This window comes from Pyxicephalus adspersus, chromosome 5 (genome assembly GCF_032062135.1).
Source record: "Pyxicephalus adspersus chromosome 5, UCB_Pads_2.0, whole genome shotgun sequence".
Classification (NCBI taxonomy): domain Eukaryota; kingdom Metazoa; phylum Chordata; class Amphibia; order Anura; family Pyxicephalidae; genus Pyxicephalus; species Pyxicephalus adspersus.
The window spans coordinates 51937044-51962936 of record NC_092862.1 but is presented as its reverse complement, the minus strand read 5'-3'; the positions used below and the strand labels follow the sequence as shown (position 1 = coordinate 51962936).

Genomic DNA, 25893 nt, shown 5'->3' with positions numbered 1-25893 from the left:
GCCATGATCAGCCAGTGAAGTTGGGTTATTGCAGAAGGGACAGCAATGTGGCTCAGAGGTTAGCACTCTGGCCCTTGCAGCACTAGGTTCCAGGTTTGAGTCTTGGCCAGTACACTATCTGCATGTAGTTTGCAGGTTCTCCCCATGTTGGTGTCAGTTTCCTCTGAGTACTCTGGTTTCTTCCCTCATTCAAAAAACATGCAGTTAGGTTAATTGGCTTCTCCCCAAATTGACCTTAGACTGTATTAATGTCATATGACTATGGTAGGGACATACCTTTTTTACCCCTTTGAGGGCGCTTTATAAATATTTGATAATAATAATTAAAGAGACATTTCCTGTCCCTTTTTGCAATAGTTATCTGGTTTGTAAAGTGTGACTTTAGTTTCTCTTTAGTAATATTAGAAGTTACGGTTAAAATCATGGTAACATATTTAGCTTTTGTGCATACAAATACTTTATTTTCAGCTAAATTTTTTTTCCTTTTCTCTTGCACTTAGTAACATTGGTACGGCTTTAATAACATTGAGATGGTATAGTTCATATGGCCTGTTAATGTGGATTAACTAAAACTTGTGTGCATGTAGTTTAGTTATCCAAGCATGCGAAAAGGAAACACCCGTTCAATTGAAAATGCTTTTCCCATGACTGGAAAATTTAAGTGAACATTCACATAATTTGTGAAAAACCCAACTTCTTTAGGAAATTAGACTAAATGTATCTGAAATATAATTGTGGAGGAAATTAGAATCCACTAATGAAGCCAGCAGCAAAGCTCAGAAATCTGAGTAGACTATGTCCAAATTGTGTTCCTCAAATTAGAGTTAATGACAAAAATACATTCAAGGGAATTTCCTTTAAAAAAAAATCTCACTCCTTTAAAAATAAAATACAGGTGTGAAAAAAACCCACCAAATGGGTTTCTGTGTGGTCTTAAAACCAGTTGGCAGTAACAATGCACATTTATTGGTGAAAATAAAGACTGTTTTACATGACTTAATAGAACATTTAGAAATTTTCAGCAGAGGCCGGGTTGTTATTGCTTTGCTGCCAAAAGGCTTGAGTTCAGTGCTCTGGCTTAATACATGCACAGATGTTTTAAAAGCCTGGCAAAATTCAAATGCTGTAATCCCGTTGCCAACAAGCACATACTGCTTTCATCACCATATTGAACATGTTTATCAAGACCCAAAAGGGATAACATTGTAAAAGGAAATCTCTCTTTTTCCTATCTCTCTAACTAGAGACAAATCCAAGGCAATGAAACAACGTGTTATATTGTATGACTGTAAATAGAAAGCAGATTGCTTTTTAATTAAAAGAACAAAATTAAAATACAATTACATACAAATTCATTGTAGATTCCCACTATTTGAATCCTGTGCTCTTACTGAAAATGCCGGTTGCTTAGCTGGCATGACATGTCATTGCTTAAATGTGATGTAAACCTTAAACTCAATGATATCCCTATTATTTTTAGGCTTTATTTGTAAAGCACCAACATATTATACAGCACTGTATAATAAATAGGGGCTGCAGTTTTACTATGCTATAGGCATCTTTATTCCCTGTTTCTTTGAAAGATGCTACAGACCTTTTATAAATATCAAGATTTGTTGATGAATAACATTACCATTCATCTGTGGAACATATCTGTTCATTCGGATGTAAAGAAATACATAAGATCTATTAGGGAAAATAGTCCTCAAGCTTAGATTGTTTTTCTATAGTGAAAAGGTGAGATAGAAGTGAAGAGATAGATTTGAATAGGCAATGTATACTGTGGTGGAGAAGTCGATCACTTGTTGGATTCACAGTTTTTTATATGTTTGGTTATTATTGTACATACATATGTTGTAGACTTTATATATATGCTTAGTATTGGGATTTATATGAAATATGTGTGGATAAAGGGAAGTACTACAGTATACAATTGGTTTGTTTCCCCTGTGGCTAAAGTTTATTTTTAGAAAGCATACAGAAAGGGAAAACAGAACCTTTATATTCTACATTGAAAATGTATAAGGGGGTCCATTTAATACACAATACTACTTATTTTCTATTCTGGTTGCCCATGCAAGGGTATGCACAAATACCAGACTGAAGAGGTGGATTACACAGACTCTGAAAACTTGGCAGTAAGAAATGTAGAGAAGAGGAAAGGGTGAGCTGTCAATTTTGAGAATAATAGAAATGTTGGCTATATTACAAGGACATTGCAGCCAGCTGTAAAATTGTGTCTCCGTACACAATCTTCAGGTTTACTCTGCATACTTTCACTAATTACATTTAGGTGTATGTAAAGGCAAAATGTACAGTAAAGTATAAAAGAGAATTTTATTTTTAATTAAGGAGAATCAAGCAATGATGATCTGCAGCAAATTTAGATTCTTATGGGTAGATTTGCTTATCTGTTTTTATTAGCATTCATTTGCAGTGGTTTAATATTCCAATGAGCAAGGCAATAGATTTTCAATTAATTCAATAGAAGAAAACATGCTTTTTATTTAATTCTGGTAGGGATTAATGCTAATCCAATTGTATTGTGTTTAATAAATAATAGGACACTCATGAATAATCAGCTGGAGATTCATGGATAAATCTTTCCAATTAATTATTATCATGACTCATGGTGTGAAAATATTTCATACACATTTGAAGGCTTTTGTTCTGTTTGCTTTTATGTAGTCTGGTTAACTATATCATGAATTTACGTGTTTAAAATCAAGAGATGTTGTGAAATGACATTATTCTTAACCTTTTGCTGTTTAATCCATATGCTAATCCAAACCCTTTGCAAGATAATCCATTTCAAGTCTAAATAAGGTTTTGAGAAAAACACTTGAAACACTATTTTTTTTATTTATAAAACTGTAAATTAGGAATAAAGAAAATCTGTAGTTGTTATAGAAACATTTAGAAAAAATATTTACTATTTCTGTAAATAAAATTTATATTCCATGATTAAGGACTAAAGCTACATACATACGCTAGATATTTGTTGCTTGAGACAAACTATTGTGATTGGCCCCGGTTAAAATCTAGCATGTGTACAGTGGTCCCTCAATGTAGTGATTCATCATGAGTGGATTGCTAAATAACCAACTGGGGTCAACTACAGTTATTTCCTATGAGGGGGGATGCAGTGGAGCATATGATTTTTGTTACTCAACTTGTTTAATAAGCTTACAACTACATCATATGTCCGATATAAATATAATTAGGTTGGGTTTTTATATTTATATTTATACAGGTCAAATTAACCACCTGGGCGTTACACTGATGTCTAGATTTCTGTACCAAAAGCGGTTCACTGTTTTTCATGATTTTTTTTTTTAAATTGTAGACCTGTAACTTACAGAAATATGTCTGAACAAGGGTCTAGTAGATATCATGAATATAAAAAAAGTTTGAAACACAATGATGTAAAAAAAAAAAAAAATACGTTTAATAAAATTAAAAAAGAAACACAAAAATCAGCTTAAACAAGAATACATAAATAAATCAAAAATGCTGAAAATGCAATAATTCGGTATACTGTATAGTAATATATTTTTCTAGAACACCTCCCTAGTGTGGTAAATTTTAATACAGAGTCCAACGTCACATACCTATAGACAAAACCACATAAATATATTTTGTATTATTTTGTATTGGATTGGATACAGGACTTTGTATTGAATCCAATACAAAATATTTGAATTTCCCGCTACGACCCCCATCGACGGGCGCACGCACGGACATCATCAGGAATCGCCGAGGGGCGCATACGCGAACGCCGGGTATTCTAATTCTTTCCAAACTTCCATGCAAAAAGTGTTACATTTTTTGCATGGAAATTTATTTTGGATTGTAGGCTAAAATAACTCATAGCTATAATTACTCAATAATTACTTATAATTCACCGAATTACAACAAATTACTGCATAACTCACCGAAATATGTCCAAAATTTTATAAATTTAATAAAAAATTTTTTTATAAAACATAAAAAAAAAAAATCTTTAAAAAAAAAAAATAGTGTATAATGTAATGTAATTGTACAGTAGCCTATATAATATATATATATAATACAATTATATATATATTATATAAAAATTTCTTTGTATTGGACTCAATACAGCTTTTTTGTATTGAGTTCATAACAAAAAGTGATTTGAATTTCCCGTCCTGCCTCCCGCACCGACGCATGCAGCGACGTCACCGGAAACCCCGGTGATCGTCACTGCACTCGCCGGGAGAACACAGAAGAGGAAGGACGTGTCCAGAGGAGCTGCGGGGACCGGGTGAGTATATTCTTACAATTGTAATCCGATTGTCATACAATGTATGACAATCGGATTACAATACAACGTTTATTAACCACCTGAAAAAAGTACGGGTTTAACGCTTTTTGCAAGTGTTATTACCCTGTACCAAGGTCGGGTTTACCGGCCAGGTGGTTAATTCCCCAGTCTTTCATTGTTTACTAGTAATATGGCACCCCCATGGCCCCTATTACTAGTTTAGGTCATCTTTTAGTAAAATAATACTTTTTAAGGTTTGTTCTGAACTTTTTTCCTGCTAGTTTGTGGCAATGTCTCATGTCCTAATGTCCTTCTAAACCATATTTATACCTTTGATGAATGAAAGTATTTTATTTACCCTCTCCCACCTTTTCTTTGTACATGTTAAGTACCTGCAGCCCCTATTGTAGTACAATTGTAATTTAGCCTGAGGATGTCAATTTTTTATATAAGATTCTTACACATATACAATGCCAAGCCAAACAATAATGATTTATTAACATAAACTTTAGCCCTAGATACAACATAGACCTTCTATGCTACAGATCTGAGTTATACATCATAGTGCCTAATTTTCATGTTTACTGGTTCAATCATTCTTGCTTCCAGGCATCGACGATAAATAAATCTAGAGCTACGTACACACGTCCAATGGTTCTCGTAGATAATCGACTCAGGGCCCATATTGGATGAGAATCTGGCGTGTGTACAGTGCCGCCCATTATCTCAACGACCGTCCGGATCCACAGGCGATGGACCACAACAATCTTAATTGAAGCAAACGGGTAGAGAGCGCAGCGGGGTGCCGCTCTGTTGTTCTCCCCCTCTCCTTTCTATAGAGCAGAACAGTGCTGTATGTACAGCACTTGTTCATGCATCGTGCAGTTCTTAGTCGCTGGAAAGGATCATGAAAGATTCTTTCCAACAACAATTGCACGTGTGTACCCAGCCTAACACTGTCTTAAAACCAAAGACTTGGGGGTGCATAAAATCATAGGACGTCACCATAATATTATCCCAGTATCATGATGACATGCAGATAGCAAAACAGAAAAGTATTATGATAGCGATATTTCCCCTCTAGTGTAATATAAGAGCATTGTAACAAGAAACCAGTGTGGTTTTAATATTGTATGGTGCTTTGAATAAAAAAAAAAATATTCTCACATTTGAATACATATTTTGATTCTTTCTCAAGGCTTAGTTTTATCTAATGTGCATTTTGGTGTACATTTACCAAACGTGTGTAGCTGCTACAAACACGGTTTCCATTTTTCATATAAAATATACCCCCTGCTGTTGTTGAAGAAATCAATAGAATATTGCGGTAAAAGAAAGTGTGCTCAACAAAGAACTAAACCTTTCAAATGCAGCTTTATGTAACTTTACTGTTACCTAATGGTTTGTGTGTAATTACATTTATTCACATCCATTTGTAGATGAGATCCAACTTTTACAGCATCATCTTTTAAGGGTCTTTAATTTCCTGTTCAATGAACAAAACATATTGAGCTTTATCTAGGTGTTTCCACAGGCTGTTTTCCTGTGATACCCACTCCACAAGAGGATATCGATCCATACCTCCAGTAGGTAAGTAAAGGATTTCAAATAAATGTCACTTTAGTGGGCTTAGTTGGGTGAGTCATGTTTAACAACAATTTATAAAGTTTAAATTGAAAAAACAAGAAACAAAATGATGTTATCTAAGACGACAAGAAACAATAAAATAAAAAAAAGAGCACATGTTCTACCACAAGGACACACAAAAAATGAACAATGGTATGTAGGATGTATTTCTAAAACATAATTAATTTGTATTACATACGTACAAGTAATACCCTTATATTGCACAGCCATGTTTCTTATAGTACAAACAAGTCTATATCTGAGCTGTTTTAGCAAGGCATTTGGAAATGTTTTAACCTTATCTTTAAAAAATGTTACACATAATGTTTTCCATATTTAAACGTACTTTATATAGGCTAGCACAGATTTATTCCCTTTTCTTCAGATAGACCAGGGTCAGGATCAAGGTGGTTGAGAACATAGCAAAGAATAATTGTAATAAATGGACAAACATTATTGTTCTGAGCTAAAACTTTTTGGTTTTCTTGTCTGCTATTGGAAAATTGATTACCTTACTTAACTGTCATCCAAACTAACAGCAGGATGTGGCAAGTTGGTTGGTCAGCAGCAGGTAGTTTTAAAAGGGCAACTGATAATAAGCTGAGTGAAGACAGCAGAGCATTACAAAAGGTGTTTTTAGAATGGGGAGCCTAGCCTAGTAGATGACCCAGACAGGTTTTCAAATGTATCTTTAAACCATATGGTTACCTGATATTTTAAAAGAAGACAGATTGAAACCAAATGTTTAACACTTTTCTTTGTTATTGTAGTAGTATTTATTGTAGTAGATTACATAATCTGTCAAACTGTAATTCTGTTTTAAACACTTCTTTTTATCTAATTGATTGGTCTATAGAGATTCATGGACATTTTATAATTTGCCACTAAATATAATTTTCCATCTTTTTTAACACGTAATGTATGAAATGCCCCATAATGATCTCAGTTGAACACATTATATATACAAGGGCCCTGATTTATGAAAGCTCTTCAAGGCTGAAGAGAATATACTTTCATCAGTGAATCTGGGTGATCCAGAAAACCTGGAATGGATCTGGTCCAGCATTGAAAAGGTTTGCTAGTAAAAAGCAAATGATTTTTAAAAATCCATTCCATTTTTTCTGGATCACCCAGCTTAACTTCTGAAAGTGTATTCTCTCCAGCCTTGGGGAGCTTTCATAAATCAGGCTCAAGGTATGCCTAGGTTGAGTCCTGAGCATTGTAGCCCTTACCATTGAATAAAACTTGAATAAAAAACAAAACAACAATATCAGCGGGAACAAGCCATCTGCTTTACTGATTTTGACCATTTTATTTTGTGTTTGTGTTTTTTTTTTGTTGTTTTTTTCTTTTATTCCACTTTATTAAAGAGCATATAAATGATTTTTTTTTATCACGGTTCCCTTTTTAAATACATTTAGGAAATTTAAAAAAATGACCAGAATTGAAATTGCTAATAATTTAAATGCCAATATTGTCCCAAAATAAAATGTATATTAAAACTATGTTAAACAAAAAAATGAATTTCAAAACAAATGCATTCGCCAGTATTTGTTGCCAGCACAAATAGTATGTAATTTACCTAGCAGTAGATGTTTACTCCAAAAGACATTTGACAAAGTATTGACTAAAAGGGTGTCACATAAGTATGATTTTTTTTACAACACAGCAAAATTGTTATTTCTACAAAAATGTTTTATATTAAAACAACACTATTTTTAAGGGCAGAAATATTAAATGAAGCCGTTTTCTTAATTGTCTGTTTGCAGTAAATGCAGACATCACCCTGAGCTGATAACCACATTGTTTTGAAATGGCTCATGGGGTTTAAATGTCTAGTTAAAGTGAAGCTTTGCCCAGCCAAAGTATTTACATATTCAGAACCTGTAAAATCACTATAAAACAATCCCTTATTCACCTCTGTAGCTACGGGATTTTGGATACATTCTTAGAAATTCCTTATTTCCTCCTATTTTATACCAGCTGAGACTTGGTGGTCTGTCAACCTTTAAAAAACATACAATAACTATTGGATTGCAAAACAAGAACTAATTTAACTGCAAACATTACATAAATGTTTGTTAAAATACTTTTGTTCATTTTTCAAATGGAACAATGGGCAATGGCTGATGCTGAACTATGGGCCTGATTTATTGAAGCTCCCCAAGACTGGAGAATTTACACTTTCATCAGTGAACCTGGGTGATTCCAGCATACCTGGAATGGATCTGATACAGGATTGAAACCATTTGCTAACAAATAGCATATTACTTTTGAGAAATACATTCCAGGTTTTCTGGATCACCCAGTTTCACTGATGAAACTCCAGCCTTGGCAAGCTTAAATTCAGCCCCTATATATCTGATTTGCACTTGCAATTTTTCTTTTCTGTACAATGTTCACTCCAGCTTTGGAGCCTACATAAGGCCAGTTGAGGAGAAACTAGCTAAATCTTACCTATTCAGTGAAGCCTCTACCTATTTAAGCATGGTTCGCTGAAGCCAATTATACCTGTGTAGGCTATGGTTAAGCCAAGTGGGTTTGAGCAGAAGATTGAAGTGGAGGGTTCCTCCAGAGATTCGTCTGGCAGCACAACACAAGTAATAGCAGTAGTCAAAAAAAGAGACAGTAATACCTTGGAATAAAATGTAATGCAATTAAACCAGCTTCTTCAGGCACCCTTACTAACTGTAGTGCCTTAATGCCCTTCTCAAAGGAATTGGACTCCTGGAACTGGTCAATATTGTACAGTCTATGATTGCCATAAATCCAAAAATTTCAATAAAAAAAGCACCACATATGTCCTGGCCAGTCTCAAGATGTCCCCTCTGGTGGCATCTCTTGAGGGTTCCCTTCTAAATCCTGAGATGACACAGTCAATGAACAGCTAACAGGTAGTGTCCACATCACATAGGCAGTAAGAAAAGGGGTTTGAAAGGGAGGGTTAATGGTATTTGGCTTGTAATGAACTTTAACGTACAGTGTTTCCATCAAGAGAAAAAATTGTCCAGGGTGGATTTCTTAGAACAAGATTCTTATTGAAATGGTCATTGGGGCCGGTGGTCGTAATAAACAAGTGTGCACTTTTTTAGTTTTTCAGCAATTATGTATGATGAACTCAAACTTACCATCCAATAAGATTATCTTGGCCTCTTTCTCCTCTTTCTTAATCACATAAGCAACATCAATATGAACATGTCCCTGGAAATCACTGCACATGTTGGGATCTAATTACTTAGATTCTAGCTGTGTTTTCTCCAGAGCAATTTAGGAAATGTATGAAAACATTTGATTAACTGTCATGAGCAATACCATTATTTTGCCTTTGTGTTTGTTTTTTTTTTAAACCAAATCCAACTACAGCAGGATTGCTAAATGTTCTTTAGTAACAAATTATCCTGCAAACACAGATGTTGAGGTCATAAATAAACTTTCATTTCTATAGTTTAACAATCAAAAGAATTATAATATATTGAACTTAAATGTTCAAATGTAATGGCTATTTTTAATAATACTTACTCTTGCTTTCTTCTCCAGTTCTAACATCAATCTTTCATGCTGCTCTGCTATCGCCAATGTAGCAGAATGGACTTTCTGATAGATCATTTCTCCTTCTCTTGTCTGAAATGTAAACAGCCCCTCTCCAGTATCACACATCCTGGAATTAAACAAAAACAGACACCAAAAATTACTAAAAGAACTAAGGCAATAAAACATAAAACACAATAACATGTTTAAAAGTAGTTTTTAAAGAAAGAAATGTTCAAATACACTTTGCTTTATACACAGATAAATATATATATGATCTCCATTCACGTTCATAATAGTTGCTACTTCATTGTAATCATTTGTAACTCTATTTAACATACATAAAGTTTTTTTCATGTTTTTTTTGCTTTGTGATTTGTGAATAACTCACAGCGAGGATTTCATACAGTAACTGACACCATGCCACCTAATATTATGTTTAGACAAACATCTGTTATATTTCCATTTATTCAAATATTGTACCTGTTTCGACTTACATACAAATTCAATGTAAGAACAAACCTACAGTCACTTTCTCGTATGTAACCCGGGGACTACCTGTATATATCTGCTTAAAAGAAAAGCCACAATAATAGTCACCATTTTGATGGCCTTAAACCACCTCATCAAGTACTCGCTGCAAAAGGGATTCAATGGTGTAATGGGTCCAAAACCTGTTTCCCAAACCAGATGCAGTTGTTTCTCCCATTGACTTGTACTTCCTGTAATGACTTATTGGTTGGTGGTGAACAGGTATTTCACACACACAAGTGTATATACATGTAGTGCTAAAATGGTAAGTATAGTGGCTCATATTTTAGGAGGTATGTTGTTTTTCTTCAAGTAATCTTGGGTCGACAGGGTACTTTTTATGAAACATCTGACAAAGGATGATGCTCCCCTTTAAGTTTTTTATTATTCTGATTTTTTTACTTGATATGATAAATAAACCAACAGGAATTTACCATACTAAACTGCAGGTAAAAACAACAGTCTTTTGTTTGTGGCTTTTCAGGTGCCAGGCAATATATTACAAGACACATAGGTTGAAAAGGAGGACAGCACTTTGAATTTCATTGTAATAATATAACTGTTATGAAATAGAAAAATCAGGTGTGATAGGATTTTAAATGCAGCCAAAGTATATAAAAGTGAGATGTTTTTTAATCTACAGTTTATATGAATTTGTAGCAACAGATAGTTTGCCCTCATCCTATTCATGGTTGCATTTTGCAGCCAGCCATGTGGCAATTCAACCTCTAATGCATCGTAAGGTAGTGTTGATATTCAAATTCAGGTTGTCCCTATATTGGACCCGAATATGGCTGTTTGAATTCGGATAGACCCGACCCGAAAAACACAGGATTCGACAGCAAAAATTCGGGAAAAAAAAAAGTTTAAAAAAAAAAAAAATTATTCTTAAATGAATTTATTTGTATGTGTTTTTATTTTAACTTGTACTTTTTTTATTTTTTACAGGTTATCTGATGTCATTATGGGATTCCCGGACCGTGGGAACTTTGCGGTTACAGATAATTGGAAGCACGTGCCTTCAATCAGCTGTAACCGCAAGCAATACCAGGGCAATAGAGGTTGAATGGAGATACATATCTTCATTCATTACCTCTACTGCTCTGTGATTGGCTGAGAAATAGGAAACCCTGATGACAGCTCAAGCATCATCAGGATTTCCCTTTCCTCAGCCAATCAGGGAGCAGAGCAATCAGCGGAGCTTTACTATGCTGACAGCTCTGCTCCCCTGATCACTCCCGCAGCCCTAGAGGAGCTGTGACATGTATTACACATACAGAACATGTCACAGCTCCTCTATGGCTGCTGGAGCGATTCGACCAACACTAATCATAGGCATGTGATCAAAACAATATAGAAACCAGTACTCTCACTTAAATAAAGGGACATCTTGACTTCATTCAAATAAAATGATCAGCTTGCTGGCTTTCAACATTTAAATAGCTAAGAAGGCCCTTTAATTCATGCAGTAATTCGCTTTATATATATGACGCTTCATGTTGTAAGAGCAAAATAGCTGAACTTTGGCATTCTGTAAAGACTTGTTCTTTATTTAGATAAATGCCTGTTATTATCATACTCAAAACAGCCATTATGTTCAATTGCGCTCAACCTTGCATACGTCACATACATTGTACATTAAGTTCTTTAATGGACTATAAAATAGCATGTAGATATGAATGTAAATAGAAATTTGGGGATATATATATTGTGAGGGGTTAAGCTCAGGATCGCCTTTGCTGGGGTCAAAGGACACTTGTCTTGTTCAACCAGTTCAGATCACACTCTGAGGTAAAGGTAAAGCTGACTTGTAGTCAGGTTTATTTAAAGGTTGCGGATAAAATAACAAAAAATAGCAAACAAAAACCTTGCCTGTCCGGCACTTACTAAACATCAGACTTTCCTGTCTATCAGCTGGAGGGCTTCTCCCTGTCAGCTCCAAACAAAACTTGCAGCAACCTTCTACTCACTCTTTGAGCTCACTCACACCAACTGACTTGAGCTCAGTCACCCAGACCGACTTTCTGAGTCTCTCAGCAGAGCTCCTCACAGACCGACTGTCTGTGTCTCCAAACCGAGCTCTCTCTCACACAGTCCACCTGGCTGTGTCTCTCTAAGCCAGGCTGAGCCTGCACAGATCCCTGTCTGTGTCTCTCGAAATTAGGCTCCTGACTGAGCTCCTGGCTCTGGGTTATATCCCAACCCTCAGTGCTGCTTCATTAATTATCTCACAGGTGAGAGTCTTCCACCTGCTACTTCACACAGGAGAGGAATCTTGGGCAAATATACCTCACATAATATATATATATATATATATATATATATATATATATATATATAATCTATACAGATACATTTTGCTAAAATTTGAATAAAGACAGTTTGTACAGTTTCCATATCACCTGTCCTTAAACACTGATGGTATCATCAATTTCAATGAAGTAGATTAACCATTTTATTGCTGGGCTGCTTTAGCAACTCAGCAACTTTTTTCCTAAAAACTCATAGTTGCATTTAAGTTTGTGTTTACTAAAATAATTTTAGTGTGTTCAATGAGTGGATATGCAAATATTGTGTAACATAAAAATTTGCAACTATCATTTTTTTTTCTACAGGACCTCTAATTTCAGAGAAAACCTTCAGAACAACAATTAGCATTATTAATAAAATAATAATATTTTTATTATTAATAATAATAAACAGTATTTTTATAGCGCCAACATATAACGCAGCATTGTACATTAATTAGGGGTTGCAAATAACAGACAGCTACAGACAGTGACACATAATGTATATGTATGTACAAAAACGTGGGAAAAAAAGGTGAAGGCACTTTGTAGCACTTTACAAAAGTCCATTAGTCCATAGTATGAGTTTAATATTTATATATATATATATATATATATATATATATATATTATAATTTTATAATTGATTTAATTTATTATTTTGACATGATTTTGTGTTTCAAACTTTAATATACTGATACTATTATAATATACTGAAAAATACATTTTCATAAAAACAAAATGTATGGCTTTTAGACATGTAATGTAAACATGGCCAGAAATGAACTGCCCAGGAGGTTAAAGAAGCTCACATTCTAATGTCCTATTATAGTCATATGTCATTCATTTATTCTTAGGACATTTTTGAGGAAAAGACAATTAACCTAACTGCATGTTCCTTGGGATGTGGAAGGAAAAGAGAATACCTGGGGGAAACCCAAGCAAACACAGGGAGATTATAAACTCCTTGCAGATAGCGTCCTGGGTGGGATTCGAACCTGTGATCTAGTGCTGCAAAGTCCATAGTGCTGCCCGGTTGTACAGCTTTGTGCTCTATAAATGTGCTGTTTGCACTTCTGGACCCCAAAAATTGAGCAAAACAGAAAGTGGTGTCATTTCCATGAGAAAAACAAGAAGTCAAAAGTGCTTGATCTGGCTAGTCATATGACTAAAAATTCTCCAGTTTTGAAGAAATTTTTGAGAGGGGCAACTGTGGAACTGGACATACACCAAAGCCAAACTTTCCTGAAAAGGATGGCAATGGGTGAAGCATAGTACAGTGTAATACAGAACAGATAGTGATAGCCATCCTAAGATATAAAATAATAAATATACTCCTCACTGTACAGCTTTGCTCAGGTTTTGTTATGGTACATCTTCAATGTATTTAAATAGAAATCTATAAAATGTAGTTTACCAAAAAAAAAAGTACATATAAATACCACAATAATGACTATTGCCACTTATGTGTTTGTATTTGATCCATATGTATTGTCACTAGTTCTCAGTTATTCTTTGAATAATTAATCAATTAATTTATAATGGAAAATCACTTAAGTTACAGTTTAGCTTCAAATTTAAGGCCACTATCTAAAAATCAAAGCATGGTATTTCATAGTTACATATAGTCAATAAAGAAGAGAGAGACCGAATAGCAATGTTTCCTATACTAAACAAAAATCATTGCATTACCTGGTAGCCATTTATTTGTGAAGTAAACAAGTCTGGTCTGAGCTGAACCGTCATTCAAAAGGTTGAGCTATTTGTGAGTTACATTGTTTGTTTTTTCCCCCTTCTAATCCTCAGTACCATTTTGTTTTCCTTCATAACACAGCAAATGCCTCCAGGCTAAAACATACAGTATTTCCGCAGCAAACATAGCACATTCTGGACAGGTGTTTTAATCTGTAAACCTACTGTTAAAGCTGTAATAACCACCACAGCAGCTATTAAACATGCACTTAAGCTGTCCAAAATTGCTTATTTAGTCCTCAGTTATTTAATCTCAAGGTGTTTTTCTCTACTAATTATTGTTTTTATGGCATTAACAATCATTAATTATGTGGTGTACCTGCTAGCATGTCAATGGGCCATTATTTTTGTCATGGAATAGAATTTACCAGATGACAGTTATTGCATACTTATACCATAAAGTGGGAAAATATTGCTGCTGTATTACATTTTCTAAACAATGGATTTTTACCTATTAAAGGATTTCTAGTTAGAAATATTCCCATTCAGGAGAATCTAATGGAATATCCTTGGGAATCAAAGAAATCACAAGCAAGTGGTAAAAACAGTTTGGCTTGAAATCTTTGCTCAGTCATTAAGGATGAATGATTTTCATATGGAGAATCATGATGATAGACATGATTGCAAATCAAAAAGTGATTTTACAGGTAAAAGCAGGATCGCTATCTTTTAGTGACTTGGCATGATCCTTTTCCCAGTGTCTGGCTCTATCTGTGTCTACTTTAAAGGTAACTGTTTTCCCACATACATTGGGATGTTCCAATTTTTTTTTCTTCCCCATTACATAAATCAATTTCAAAATTCAAGTGTAGATTTATTTGTTAGTCTAAGGCATTTATAGTCTAGGGAATATACGTTGGCAATAAATAACACAGTCCTCAAGTTTAGAGATTTTAGACATTTTGTGGGGTTTTATATCTCCAGCATGTACAAAATCTGTTCTGGGTAAACCAATATTTTTAGGGGTTGATATTCCTGTACATATAATGGTAAAATAAAATATTTTCTGGGCTTGGCTGGGAAATTGCGTATCTAGATACATGAGAAGAAATAAAGAGTGGTACATAAAATCAAGTAATAATCATAAATTCAAGTATAATCCAATCTATAATAATCAAACGATCAAAAGGGTACAAAGATAGTGTAACATATTTAATTCAATATGTAATGCCCAAAACATTCTTTTAAGTTAATAAACATCTAAAAATGATAAAACAAAGAGACGGAGCAGCAAATTCCTGTATTTTGAGCTATGAAATAAAACCTATCTTCAGTAAATATTTAAAAGCCAGGATACTCAGCATTGTTATCATTTAAAGAACACAAAGATGTTGAGCGCACACAATATAAAATGTATGTGTTAAAACAGTCGTGTATCCGTTGAAATTTTAAATCCCAATTTTAAAGCAATGTCATGAAATGTACCCCTAAGTATTGCAAAATGGAAACTAATGTTTGATGCAAGGTAGAAACTACTGTTCATTGTGTCCATTTTTATTGCAAAGTTTGTACTGGGGATATGTTTTTATGCTTTACACAGGGGAACTTAGAGGAAGTCTCACAAAGTGGGGAGGGGAGCTTTTTTACTGTTAGACAGCTATCCCCACTAGAGGCCTATTGGAGGATTTCTTTTTATCTCTTGTTTTAGGGACAACATTACAATTTGGAATACCCCTAATTTTTTTTATCTGGCAACAATAGACAAACTCAAACTTAGTCCTAGGTCCCACAAAAGTCAATGGGGTTTGCAAATAAATTCTGTAGATTTTAAAAGCTAATATGCAAACTACTGGTAAAAAAGGTATGTTGAGGTAGGCATTGCCATGAGGAATTAGTACCAATGCAAACATTCTTTATCAAAATACTGTATAGTGGGGGGAGGGTCTCTTCATGTGGCTATTGTTTGGGGACTGTGCTTCTTGTATCCGGTTTCCTCATATTGGTATTTGAAAGCCTTCGTTATTGGGGGGGTGAGCATATATCCACCACCTGGTGGAATTAAGGGGTACATTTGTAGACCTTAGCTATTCTCAGAGTTAAAATAAATAAACATGTGGACAACTAAAAAACATCTTTTATTGCAAAAAACCCCACAAAGATTCTTAAATTTAAAAAATGTATAAAGTTCATGTATGTCCCCAGAAGTAAGTCCACGTCAGTCATGTAATCCCACAATGTTGATCAATGCCAATCATAATCACCTGCCAATGTTTGCAGGATACTCTTGTGTTGCAATATGACAGAATCATTGACGTCAATGACATTTAAACACTTGGTCTACATCACTCTGTTCTCTGTTACACAGGTGCTTTTATTGGCCATTGTAACTGATCACAGTTCAAAGGTCAATCAGTTTTGCATTGCATTATGGTTTTCAAAAATTGTCGGGTTAAACACATTATAATTTTAGGGATGCATTTAGAACTTGCAAAACTCATTGCTTGGATTTTTTTCTTGCTGGAGTTTTCTATTTGTGCAATCATTTCTCTCAATATAAAATTTGTGCTATTATGTTATTATATATATACATGAATTACTGTTGTTCAACAAGGTCTTTAATTAGATTGAATAAATGAAAGAAAAGAAGTTTGCTGTGGAAAATATGGTATTTGAGCTTATGACTCACACACTGGGAACTAAATTGTAAAAGATTAAGTTTCAACCATAACACTCAGGGGCTGACCACTGCTCCTCATACTGCAGCACTTTACGCCCACATAAATCATGAGACAACATAACAGAACTGTTTTTTTTTACAGAACACACAGCAGAGAGACCATAAGCCACAATTTTCCACTATTTGATAAAGTAGTTGGGAAAATAGGATTTCTATTTGGTAAGCAGCTGATGATATTGATTGGGCACTTATCGCAATCAAATCAAAGATAAGTGGCTTCTAACACACTGTTGTATTCAACATTCAATAGACCATGTGCATATGATATGTAAATTAATTTAGCACTACATTGCAGATTCATGTATTATTTACAAAGGTATATAGAATGCACAGGCAAAGTGGCAATGAAAAATACATGATTGATTCAAATAGAGTCTGAAAGGACAGCTTCAGCTTAGTTATTACTAAGAGGCTTAAAAGCAAATACACTTTTTAAAAAAAAAAAACATTAGTTGTTTTATTTTATTTAGTAGTAGATATAATGCTTGTTTTTTTACTACTACATTATAAATGTCCTAAATGCTTAGGTTATGGGTGTATGTGTTAAATGTTATGTGATCAGTTTTTATGTATGTGGAGATTAAAGGAGCAAAAAATCCAGGCTTTCCTTTATGGCACCAACAAATCCTAAGGCTTGATCCTTGATTCCTTATGTTTTAACATAGCTCTGTTGTGGTATAGTAAATATTGGTGGGGGTTTTTTTGGCCCAAACCACTGTGGGGACATCAGTAGAAATAACTGAAGCACCATTGTTAGTTAACCAATGTGGCTAGAACAAAAAGTTGTTGCAAGAAGGGGAGCAAAAAAGAGGTTTGAGGCTTGAAAGTTTAAGTTCAAATTAATTATGTATTGACATAAAGTAGTTTCATATGCAATTATTTCACAAAAACATTGTGTATGAAACTACTTTATTATTACTTTGTTCTATTTTTACAGGATAACAGAAGTTGGGCCCTTTTCTCTCCTTTTTTACAATTTTTTAACCAATGTGGCTAATTACCATTGACATCTTTTTCTGAGAATTTCACAAATAATTGTTTTGGCATCACTTGGGATAACATGGGGAAGCTGGTGGTTAAAATTTATGATTGGTTCATATCTGTCTGTGACCCCATTTGGTAGATTTTTCCTTACTTTCTGACACTCATTTGAGAAAACCAGGGTTTGGACATCACTAGGTCAAGAAAGCACAGACAATATTAAAACAATGTTCAAACTAGAAACTCTTCCTTGTTCTCCTGAAAATTTGTTTTTATTGTGCATCCATTGGAGAGTTTACTCATCACTTCCTGTGTGGGCAGAACATGACAGTAGGTTCCTAAATTAAAAGTAATATTGCTTTAAAGTTTCAAAATCAAAAATATTTTAAATTTAAAATGCAAAATACCTTGTGTTTTAGAAAGCATTGTTAGTCTAGAGAAGAGGGAAAAATTGTAAAACAGTAAAATTGAAGACAACTTTGCATATACTGTATTTTCTCTGGAAATAAATGTGAACCTAGAAGAGTTACCTACTTTTTTCTTGCTTTATATGTTCTCTTTTGCAAGATAAATCGCTGCAGGTTTTTAGTTTTGCCCCTACAGAAGCTCTGTTCTTTTATCACTTCATTCTGCATAAAGGCCAATATGTCATGGCCAATCAGTATCCAACCTCCCACTGCTTTCCAAGAAGGTGCACAGCTGCTACTAAGGGAATGCTATCTTTTTTATTGGATTTATGAAGTTTATGAATACAATTTAAGAGTTACTTTTATTGCTTTAAAAGCTTTCATGTCACTGAAGAGAGGAGGTCACATGACATGGCAGCCTACCTAGACAGAATAGCTAAGGCTATGATTAATTCTTGAGGCACACAAGTAGTGAGCCTGATTTATTAACTACCAGCATGTACTATAGCGTTTTATGTAACAATGCTAAGCAACCTGCTAATTCATAGGATTCAACTACATATCATCACAGGTGATAATATCAAATCACTAAAATTTCATAATCTCATATAAGCATTAACATGTTTAATGTATCCACCCTCCTACAAAAAAATAAACAATAGATGGTAGCTCCTGATTAGTTGCAGTATGTTTATATGCTTTTGTTTACTTTTTGATTACCCTTTTTTGATTGCTAAACATTGGTCCTGCAAATAAAACTTGTCCACAATGTTTGACCTACGCCTAGGGGGAGTTGTTTAGGCAGAATTGTCACCTAGGAACGCACACTGTCATTATTGTCCTATCTTGACTCCTATTTGTAAGCATGCTCAATACGTATGCTAAATCTTCAGGGGCCCATGCTCATTATGCTTCTGCACAGGTCAAAACCTGGAGTACAGAGGTGGAGAGCCAAAAAATCATATACAGTATTTACTGATATTAAATGTTATATACAACATACAGATATATTTGAATGTACATCCAGTGGCACAGATGGCTCGGTGGCTAGTACTATCATTTCTGTTGAGCTGGGTCTTAGGATATAATCTCAACCAGAACACTATCTGTAAAGAGTTTGCGTGTTCACGTGGGTTTCCTCTGGGTACTCTGTATTTCCTTACCTTTCCAAAAATGTGCACGCTGGCTGGCTGCCCTGGAAACTGTCCTTGGTACATGTGGAAGATAAGCAGCACAATCAATTAGCAGCACTGGGTGGCAGTTTTTTTTTATGCTGCTCCTAATTTTCGGGTGGTATAGCAAAAATGAGGAATTAAATGGATAGAGCCAATACCTATTCCAAAATAAGTATCCTAACAAACTAGGATGATTGGTCAACATTGGTCATATCATGATAATAGGAAATGAATAGTGAACTGGAATCAGGAATATGCTCATGTGATAATAAGATGCATAAAGCTGTGAGAAGAAAATGAATGCCATCAATTCAGAGGTAAAATATATTACAAAATAGTGGATTAAATGACACATCCTTATGTATAAATTTAGCAGAATTCTGTGTCCAATTACATGGGGAATATTGATAGATTGGATGGTACGTGTATGAAGTCAAGGATCAGATATACTAAAATGTTCTGGCAGTGATATAGGAGGAAATAGTGTGTGACCTTGAATTCCAAAGAAAATAGAGTTTAGCCTATTAGAAAATGATCATCTAAGTGCAAACTCTAGACAGCAGAAGAAGAATGTGAAATAGTGTTCCTTGAACATCCTAGTGATCAAGCCATTGAGTAATTTGATAAGAGCTATTTCTGGGTAATGCTTAGAACAAGGACCAGATTGCAAAGGGTCAGTAAAAGAATTTGATAAAAGTGAAGATGACAGCTGCAAATTAACATACAATTCAAGGATTATAAACGAGAAAAGAAATGTGACACTGGCTGGATATGGATAAATGATACAGAGATGTTTTTCTGTTAAAATGCTTCATTAAAAAATATATAAAAAAGGGACAGAAAATCATGTGGCAATTGATGTCCAAAAGGAAAATAAATGTTGAGCTTTATAGCAAATGTTGTGCTTGGCCCTTCTACCTCCTCTCTATTGGTCAAAAGGTGAGGCATCAAATTATAGAAAAAGTAAGGAAGGTTTGAAACAGGAGAATCAGGGCCATTTGTTTTCAAATAGAATATTTGACATTTGCATACTGCATAAGTTCAGATATACGTGTCTTTTGATATGCTTACTGTGTCATGTGTTTTGATTGAAGGTTATCCAATGCTTATCATTTTAATTGACCACCCATGTGCCAGGGATGCCATGACAGGAACTGAACAGTCCTTGTAGAATTTTGAGTTTTTGGACAACAAAATAGCACTTTTTACTTTTAAAGCAAAATTGAAGGTCCACTTTCACTGTCTGGTCCCACTCCTCTTTCTAAACCCCCTTCTATAAATAAATCTAAAATATGCCAGAACAATATTGAAGTATACTAATTTTACTTACTGACATCCAAATCACTGGATTTGGGGTCACAGTCACCAAGGATGCCTGGTGAATACAGAGCACGTGAAATTATTTCAGCCCAAGACAATCAATTCCCTTGCAAGACGATATTCTACTGCTCTGTATTCACCAGGAAGCTTCTTGGAAGAATGATTACTTCATGCTATCCTAGGTGTTGTGGACAGAAGGTAAGAATAGAATAGGGGTATGGTAATATTAACTAACTTTTTGGTACACACTCCTACAAGTAGGTGATTTGGAAAAGGGGAACCAGACTATGGGCCTTCGGTTTTAGTGGAAAATCTGCCTTATGTAAAGTCTAGACCAGTGTTTTTTAACCATGATTCCTACAGAAGTTACTAGGGGTTCCTTTAGCAATGACTAATTTACCCTTCTCAGGTCAGTTTAAGTGACACCAATGATCATTTTGGCTGTCTGCAAGCATGACATTTATTCCACTAACCAGGAATGTAGGACATATTCTTCCTACGGACCACTACGCTAATGTACTGTGAGTTGTGGTTCTATTAAATTTAGCAGGGGTTCCTTCGTGACCTGAACATTATTTTAAAGGGTTCCCTTGAAACACTGGTCTATAAAGATCAGCATCTCTTTTTATGTTTGGTTGATCATGAAGTTATCCAAATAAGACAAAGATATAATTTCCCATCACTTGCAGATTCTCTAGAATAAAAAGTAATGGGATATTTGTCTTGTACAAACAGTTTTTAATCTATTCCCACTCGAAAAATTTAGACAAATGCATGGCATTCATTCAATGTTGTGGGAAATTAGTGTTTCACTAATTGACAATTCACCACTGCAGGATAGGTTACATTATATTTTGTATCCTAGTAATAAGTTGCTCTGACTGATAAGTTAGATCCAATATAAGATTGTCTTGTTGTTTGACAACTGAGCTGTCAGATATTTCCAAATTCTGAAAAAAAACTGAAAAAAACACCTATTTTGTTGGCATGTTTTATTTAGTTTTTTATTTTTCCATAATAATAAACAATACAAGAGATATGGGTGTTGCTGGGGTATGTGCATAAATAAAAGAGCATTATTCATTTACTGGGAAAGATGTTCTGACATTTAGGGGCGCAGAGATATAAATAATAAACAAAATTAACATAAATAACAAAATGTTTTAAATATGTATAGATACATGAAACGATACCCCTTTAGTCACACAACTCTCTTCCTAGCACAGCAATATGCTTTATGAATTTGCATCGCTCTCTAGCACCTTTGGGAGTGCATACATGTGGACTAAGGTAGAAAAAATATGGTCACACACACACACACACACACATATATATATATATATATATATATATATATATAATTTTTTTTTTTTAAATTGAAAGAGCCTTTAAAGGGACAAAAGATGTCAATTTGTATTTTAATTCAGGCTTTAAGAGACATGTTTACAAATGTGTTTCAGCAGTTGTACAGCATAGAGAAACACAAAAACTGCCAACAGCAATGCGGATGTTTGCTGTAGGAATTTTTATTCCCAGGTTTAATAAAAAGACATTATGCTTTAACAAGGCCCATTAAGTAATTAGCTCAGAGGGATACAAAACATATGGATTACCATACGATAAGCAGTATTATAGGAAATTCATTTAGGCCGGAATAAAAATAACACATACACTCAGCAATAAATGCCACAGCCTTTGCAAGTGACATTCAAATGACTCTTATTCTACGATGTATTAGGAGGATGAACCAAAGGAAATAGTTTATTTTTCCACTATGTAGGTTAATTGACTGCGACATTTCTCACAACTACCAAGCTGGCCTGCGGAAGAATGGCAAACAAATGAAAGATATTTGTCAGATGTACTGCCTGCAGCAAGGCTTGCACTTTCAGCTTCAAATAACCCTGGCATATGTGTATCTTCTATTGAGAAAATTAATATATCAACCTTGGGTCACATAAAAGGAGAGCATTTCCAAAGTATTGCTTCTCAGTATTTATTCCAAAGTCAGCAATCTTCATGGTTCAATAACTAACACGGGTAATGTGTTCTCATCCATACTGAATGGATTCTAGGTAGACAAAGCAGTTTAAAATGACATGTTTAATTACAGTATTTCTACAGAAGAAAAGAAAAAGGAAGATGAGGGTTTTTTTTATTATTTGTTTGTTTTAATGGCCTATGTGGCACACTGGAATGAATATACTTTGATATAATGCAAGAATCCTTCAAAGAGCAACATCTGTCACAGTACAAACTTGAAGTGTGTGTAAGTGAAATGGCTACATGACTGGACTGTTAAAATTAACTCTCACTTGACATAAAATAGTTGTACATTATGTCTGCATTTTCTTTAATCCAATCTGAAATTAGGCATATGGCAGTTTAATCATTGTCCTATTAAAAGGTTTTCTTTAAATTTAAAAGATAATACACATATAAATGCTAAAAATAAATTATATTTATTCACTTTTGTTGTGCTTTTTGTGCTTATTATGTGCCCATGCAGGTTCAAATACATGTTATATTTTCAGGCACATGTGTAATATAAAAGATTACTTCCTACTTCAAGTCCTGGAACTACTGTAAATATGGTATGGAGACATGGAGAGGCACGTGCTTTACAAAACGTTCCCCTCATCTAATGGATTTAAGGTTTGCTCAAGTGGGTCATATGTGGTGGGAAAGAGTCCTAACGTATATGTAAACCCAACAAATGAAAATATAGAAAAATTTCAGGCTTTGACAGAAAATACCTGTTTGATCTTGCTGGGAATGCAATGTTACTTTCTCTTGAAAAGAAAGCACAAAGAAACTTCTGTTTATTGCATAACCTACAAATCCCCTCCATTTATTGGGATAAAGTAAAATTGACATATTTGAAGTCCCACTTGTGTGGCAACATGGCTGTTACATAAATGTCCTGGAGACAAAAGCAAATGGTAAAAATCCTAAAGCCAAAGCTTATGCAGCTACTACTTCTAAGGACTGAGGACACAATATGTTAACTTTTATTTTTAAGTTTAGGTATATTATAAGCTCTGATCTTCATAACCTTTATTATATAAGGTAGAAGATATGGGTAAAACAATATTTGCTTATCAATACAATAATGCTAAGACTATAATATAGTAACCACCTTAAGTAAACATTATAAACAATATTTTGGTTGCAGTTCCAAGATTTTATTCATCAATACATCATCAATAGGAACAAAACATAGGTATCAAATGCTAGATACAGTTTTTCCTATTTTAGTTGATGAAGAATGGGCCCATCATCATTGTATTCTACTTGAACCAGAATATCATGTAAAGTATCAAGGAATGAAACAACCTCAGATCTTTACAGTTGGTGAGTCCTGGCAAAGACCACCCAAGTTTACACAAGTTTGTGTCATATTGCTAACAAATAAAATCCTGGTGCTGTCATGTCCTTTGCCCTTCTTCCCCCTTCTTCCGCCTTCTGCCTACGTCAGCCAATATCTCACTGCACAGGCATGAGATTGTGTGATGTAGATAAGAAAAAAGAGTATTTGTTTCCCCATTGAAAAAAAAGCTTCGTATGTGCATGCCTGATGTTGAGCATGCACGGAAGAAGCAGCCAAAAGTCCCCTGGGATCCAAGATAGTGTTGGTCGAATTTCTCACTATTCGATTCGACAGCTATTCAATCGAATAGTGAGATATTGTTTGGCTGATGGAATTGAAGTCAATGGTGGAAGAATTCGGGTATTTTCAGGGACTATTAAGGGCTGCAAGCGCAATCTGATTGCTCTTGCAGCCTTTTACGAGTTGTATGTGTTCTTGGATAGAGTTTCCCTTTCCAAGAACACAGGGCACTAGAAGTGATGAATGGGAAAACTTGTCCCCATTCAACCTCTAGTGCCAGGGGATCGCCTGCAGTCATGTGACCATGGGAACTGAACTGCAGATGGACTCTGCAGTTCAACTACGATCCGCAGGGCAATACAGGATAATTAAACATTGATTAGCTCAGTGTGCAATCCCCACAGGTTAATTAACCTGTAGTGCCCCAGGGATTGCACACCCTTCTCAATGATTGCAGACTCAGCTGCAATCATTGAGAAGATGCGCTGCAAGTATCCCTTAAGCTACGTACACACGTCAGATTTTTATCGCCCGATAATCGGCATCGGCCAATTATCGGGCGAAAATCTGCCGTGTGTACAGTCGGTGTCGTCCATCGTCCGGACGACCGACCTGCCCGATCCACAGACGATGGACGACAGCCGATCCTAATGAAAGGGAAGGGGAGAGCGCGCAGCAGGGTGCCGCTCCGTCGCTCTCCCCCTCCCCTCTCCATAGAGCATGAACGGTGCTGTATGTACAGCACCGTTCATGCATCGTGCACTCCCTTGTTTCACGATCCTTTCCAACGACAAAAATTGGAAGTGTGTACGCAGCTTTACTCTGTAACACACTTTCCAGCACAGTAATATGATACATTTGTTACATTTTTTCTTGCTGTAGATAAAAGAAAAATGTAACAAATGTATCATATTATTACTGTGCTGGAAAGTGTGTTACAGAGTTACAAGAGATATCATGTCATTGTAGGATAACATGTAAAAAAAAAACAGCTAAATAAACACAAACACTCAATAAATTAATTTAACATTAATTTTTATTTATTTTAAACACATTTTTTTTTACATTTGTTTTTATCCAAATTTTTGCCGTCAAATCTCGTTTTTTTTCTGGGTCAGGTCTATCTGAATATGAACAGCCATATTCGGGTCGAATATAAGGACAAACCGAATTCGAACACCAACACTAATCCAAGACATATGTATCTCAGGAAGCTCTGCGCTCCCATTCTGTCTTGATCACCACATCAATAAAGACAGAAGGGGGGATTTAAACCACCTCCCCATTAAAAGGAGGTATTTTTTCTATTATATAAAAGAGTTGTCAACCCTTTTATGTAAGGTAAAAATTTTAGTTTAGGTTCGCTTTACCCTGACTCCTAACACATGTGGATATCACTAAGTTTCGAATTTGTGTTTCAGAGATCCTTTACATTGGCATGGGTTGGAGCAGCCCTATGGTGTACATTGTATGGCTTAGTTTTCTTTTATTAATAATGTTGAAAATTTAATGACGAGTTCTTTTTTATTATAACTTTACAATATAAATTTTACTTGAGAATCTGTAAACTGTCCCATATATTTGTGTAGTAAGTTTTAGAATTAGCAACCTTTAGCTGCACCAGTGGTAACAATTCCAGATTGATTGATCAAAGCTATAACTCCTCGCCAACTGTAAAATATTTTTGTAAGCAATAAAACAATGAATCAAATG

At 34.8% G+C, this 25893-nt stretch overlaps 1 protein-coding gene across 1 annotated transcript in view; it reads right to left on the bottom strand.

The window, feature by feature from the left end:
* The window catches only part of DOK6 (docking protein 6), a 221279-nt gene that overhangs the window by 72499 nt on the left and 122887 nt on the right, over positions 1–25893 (bottom strand). The window contains exon 6 of the mRNA XM_072411499.1: positions 9431–9569. Within this exon, the coding sequence (XP_072267600.1) occupies positions 9431–9569 (139 nt within the window). The remainder of the gene's footprint in view (positions 1–9430; positions 9570–25893) is intronic.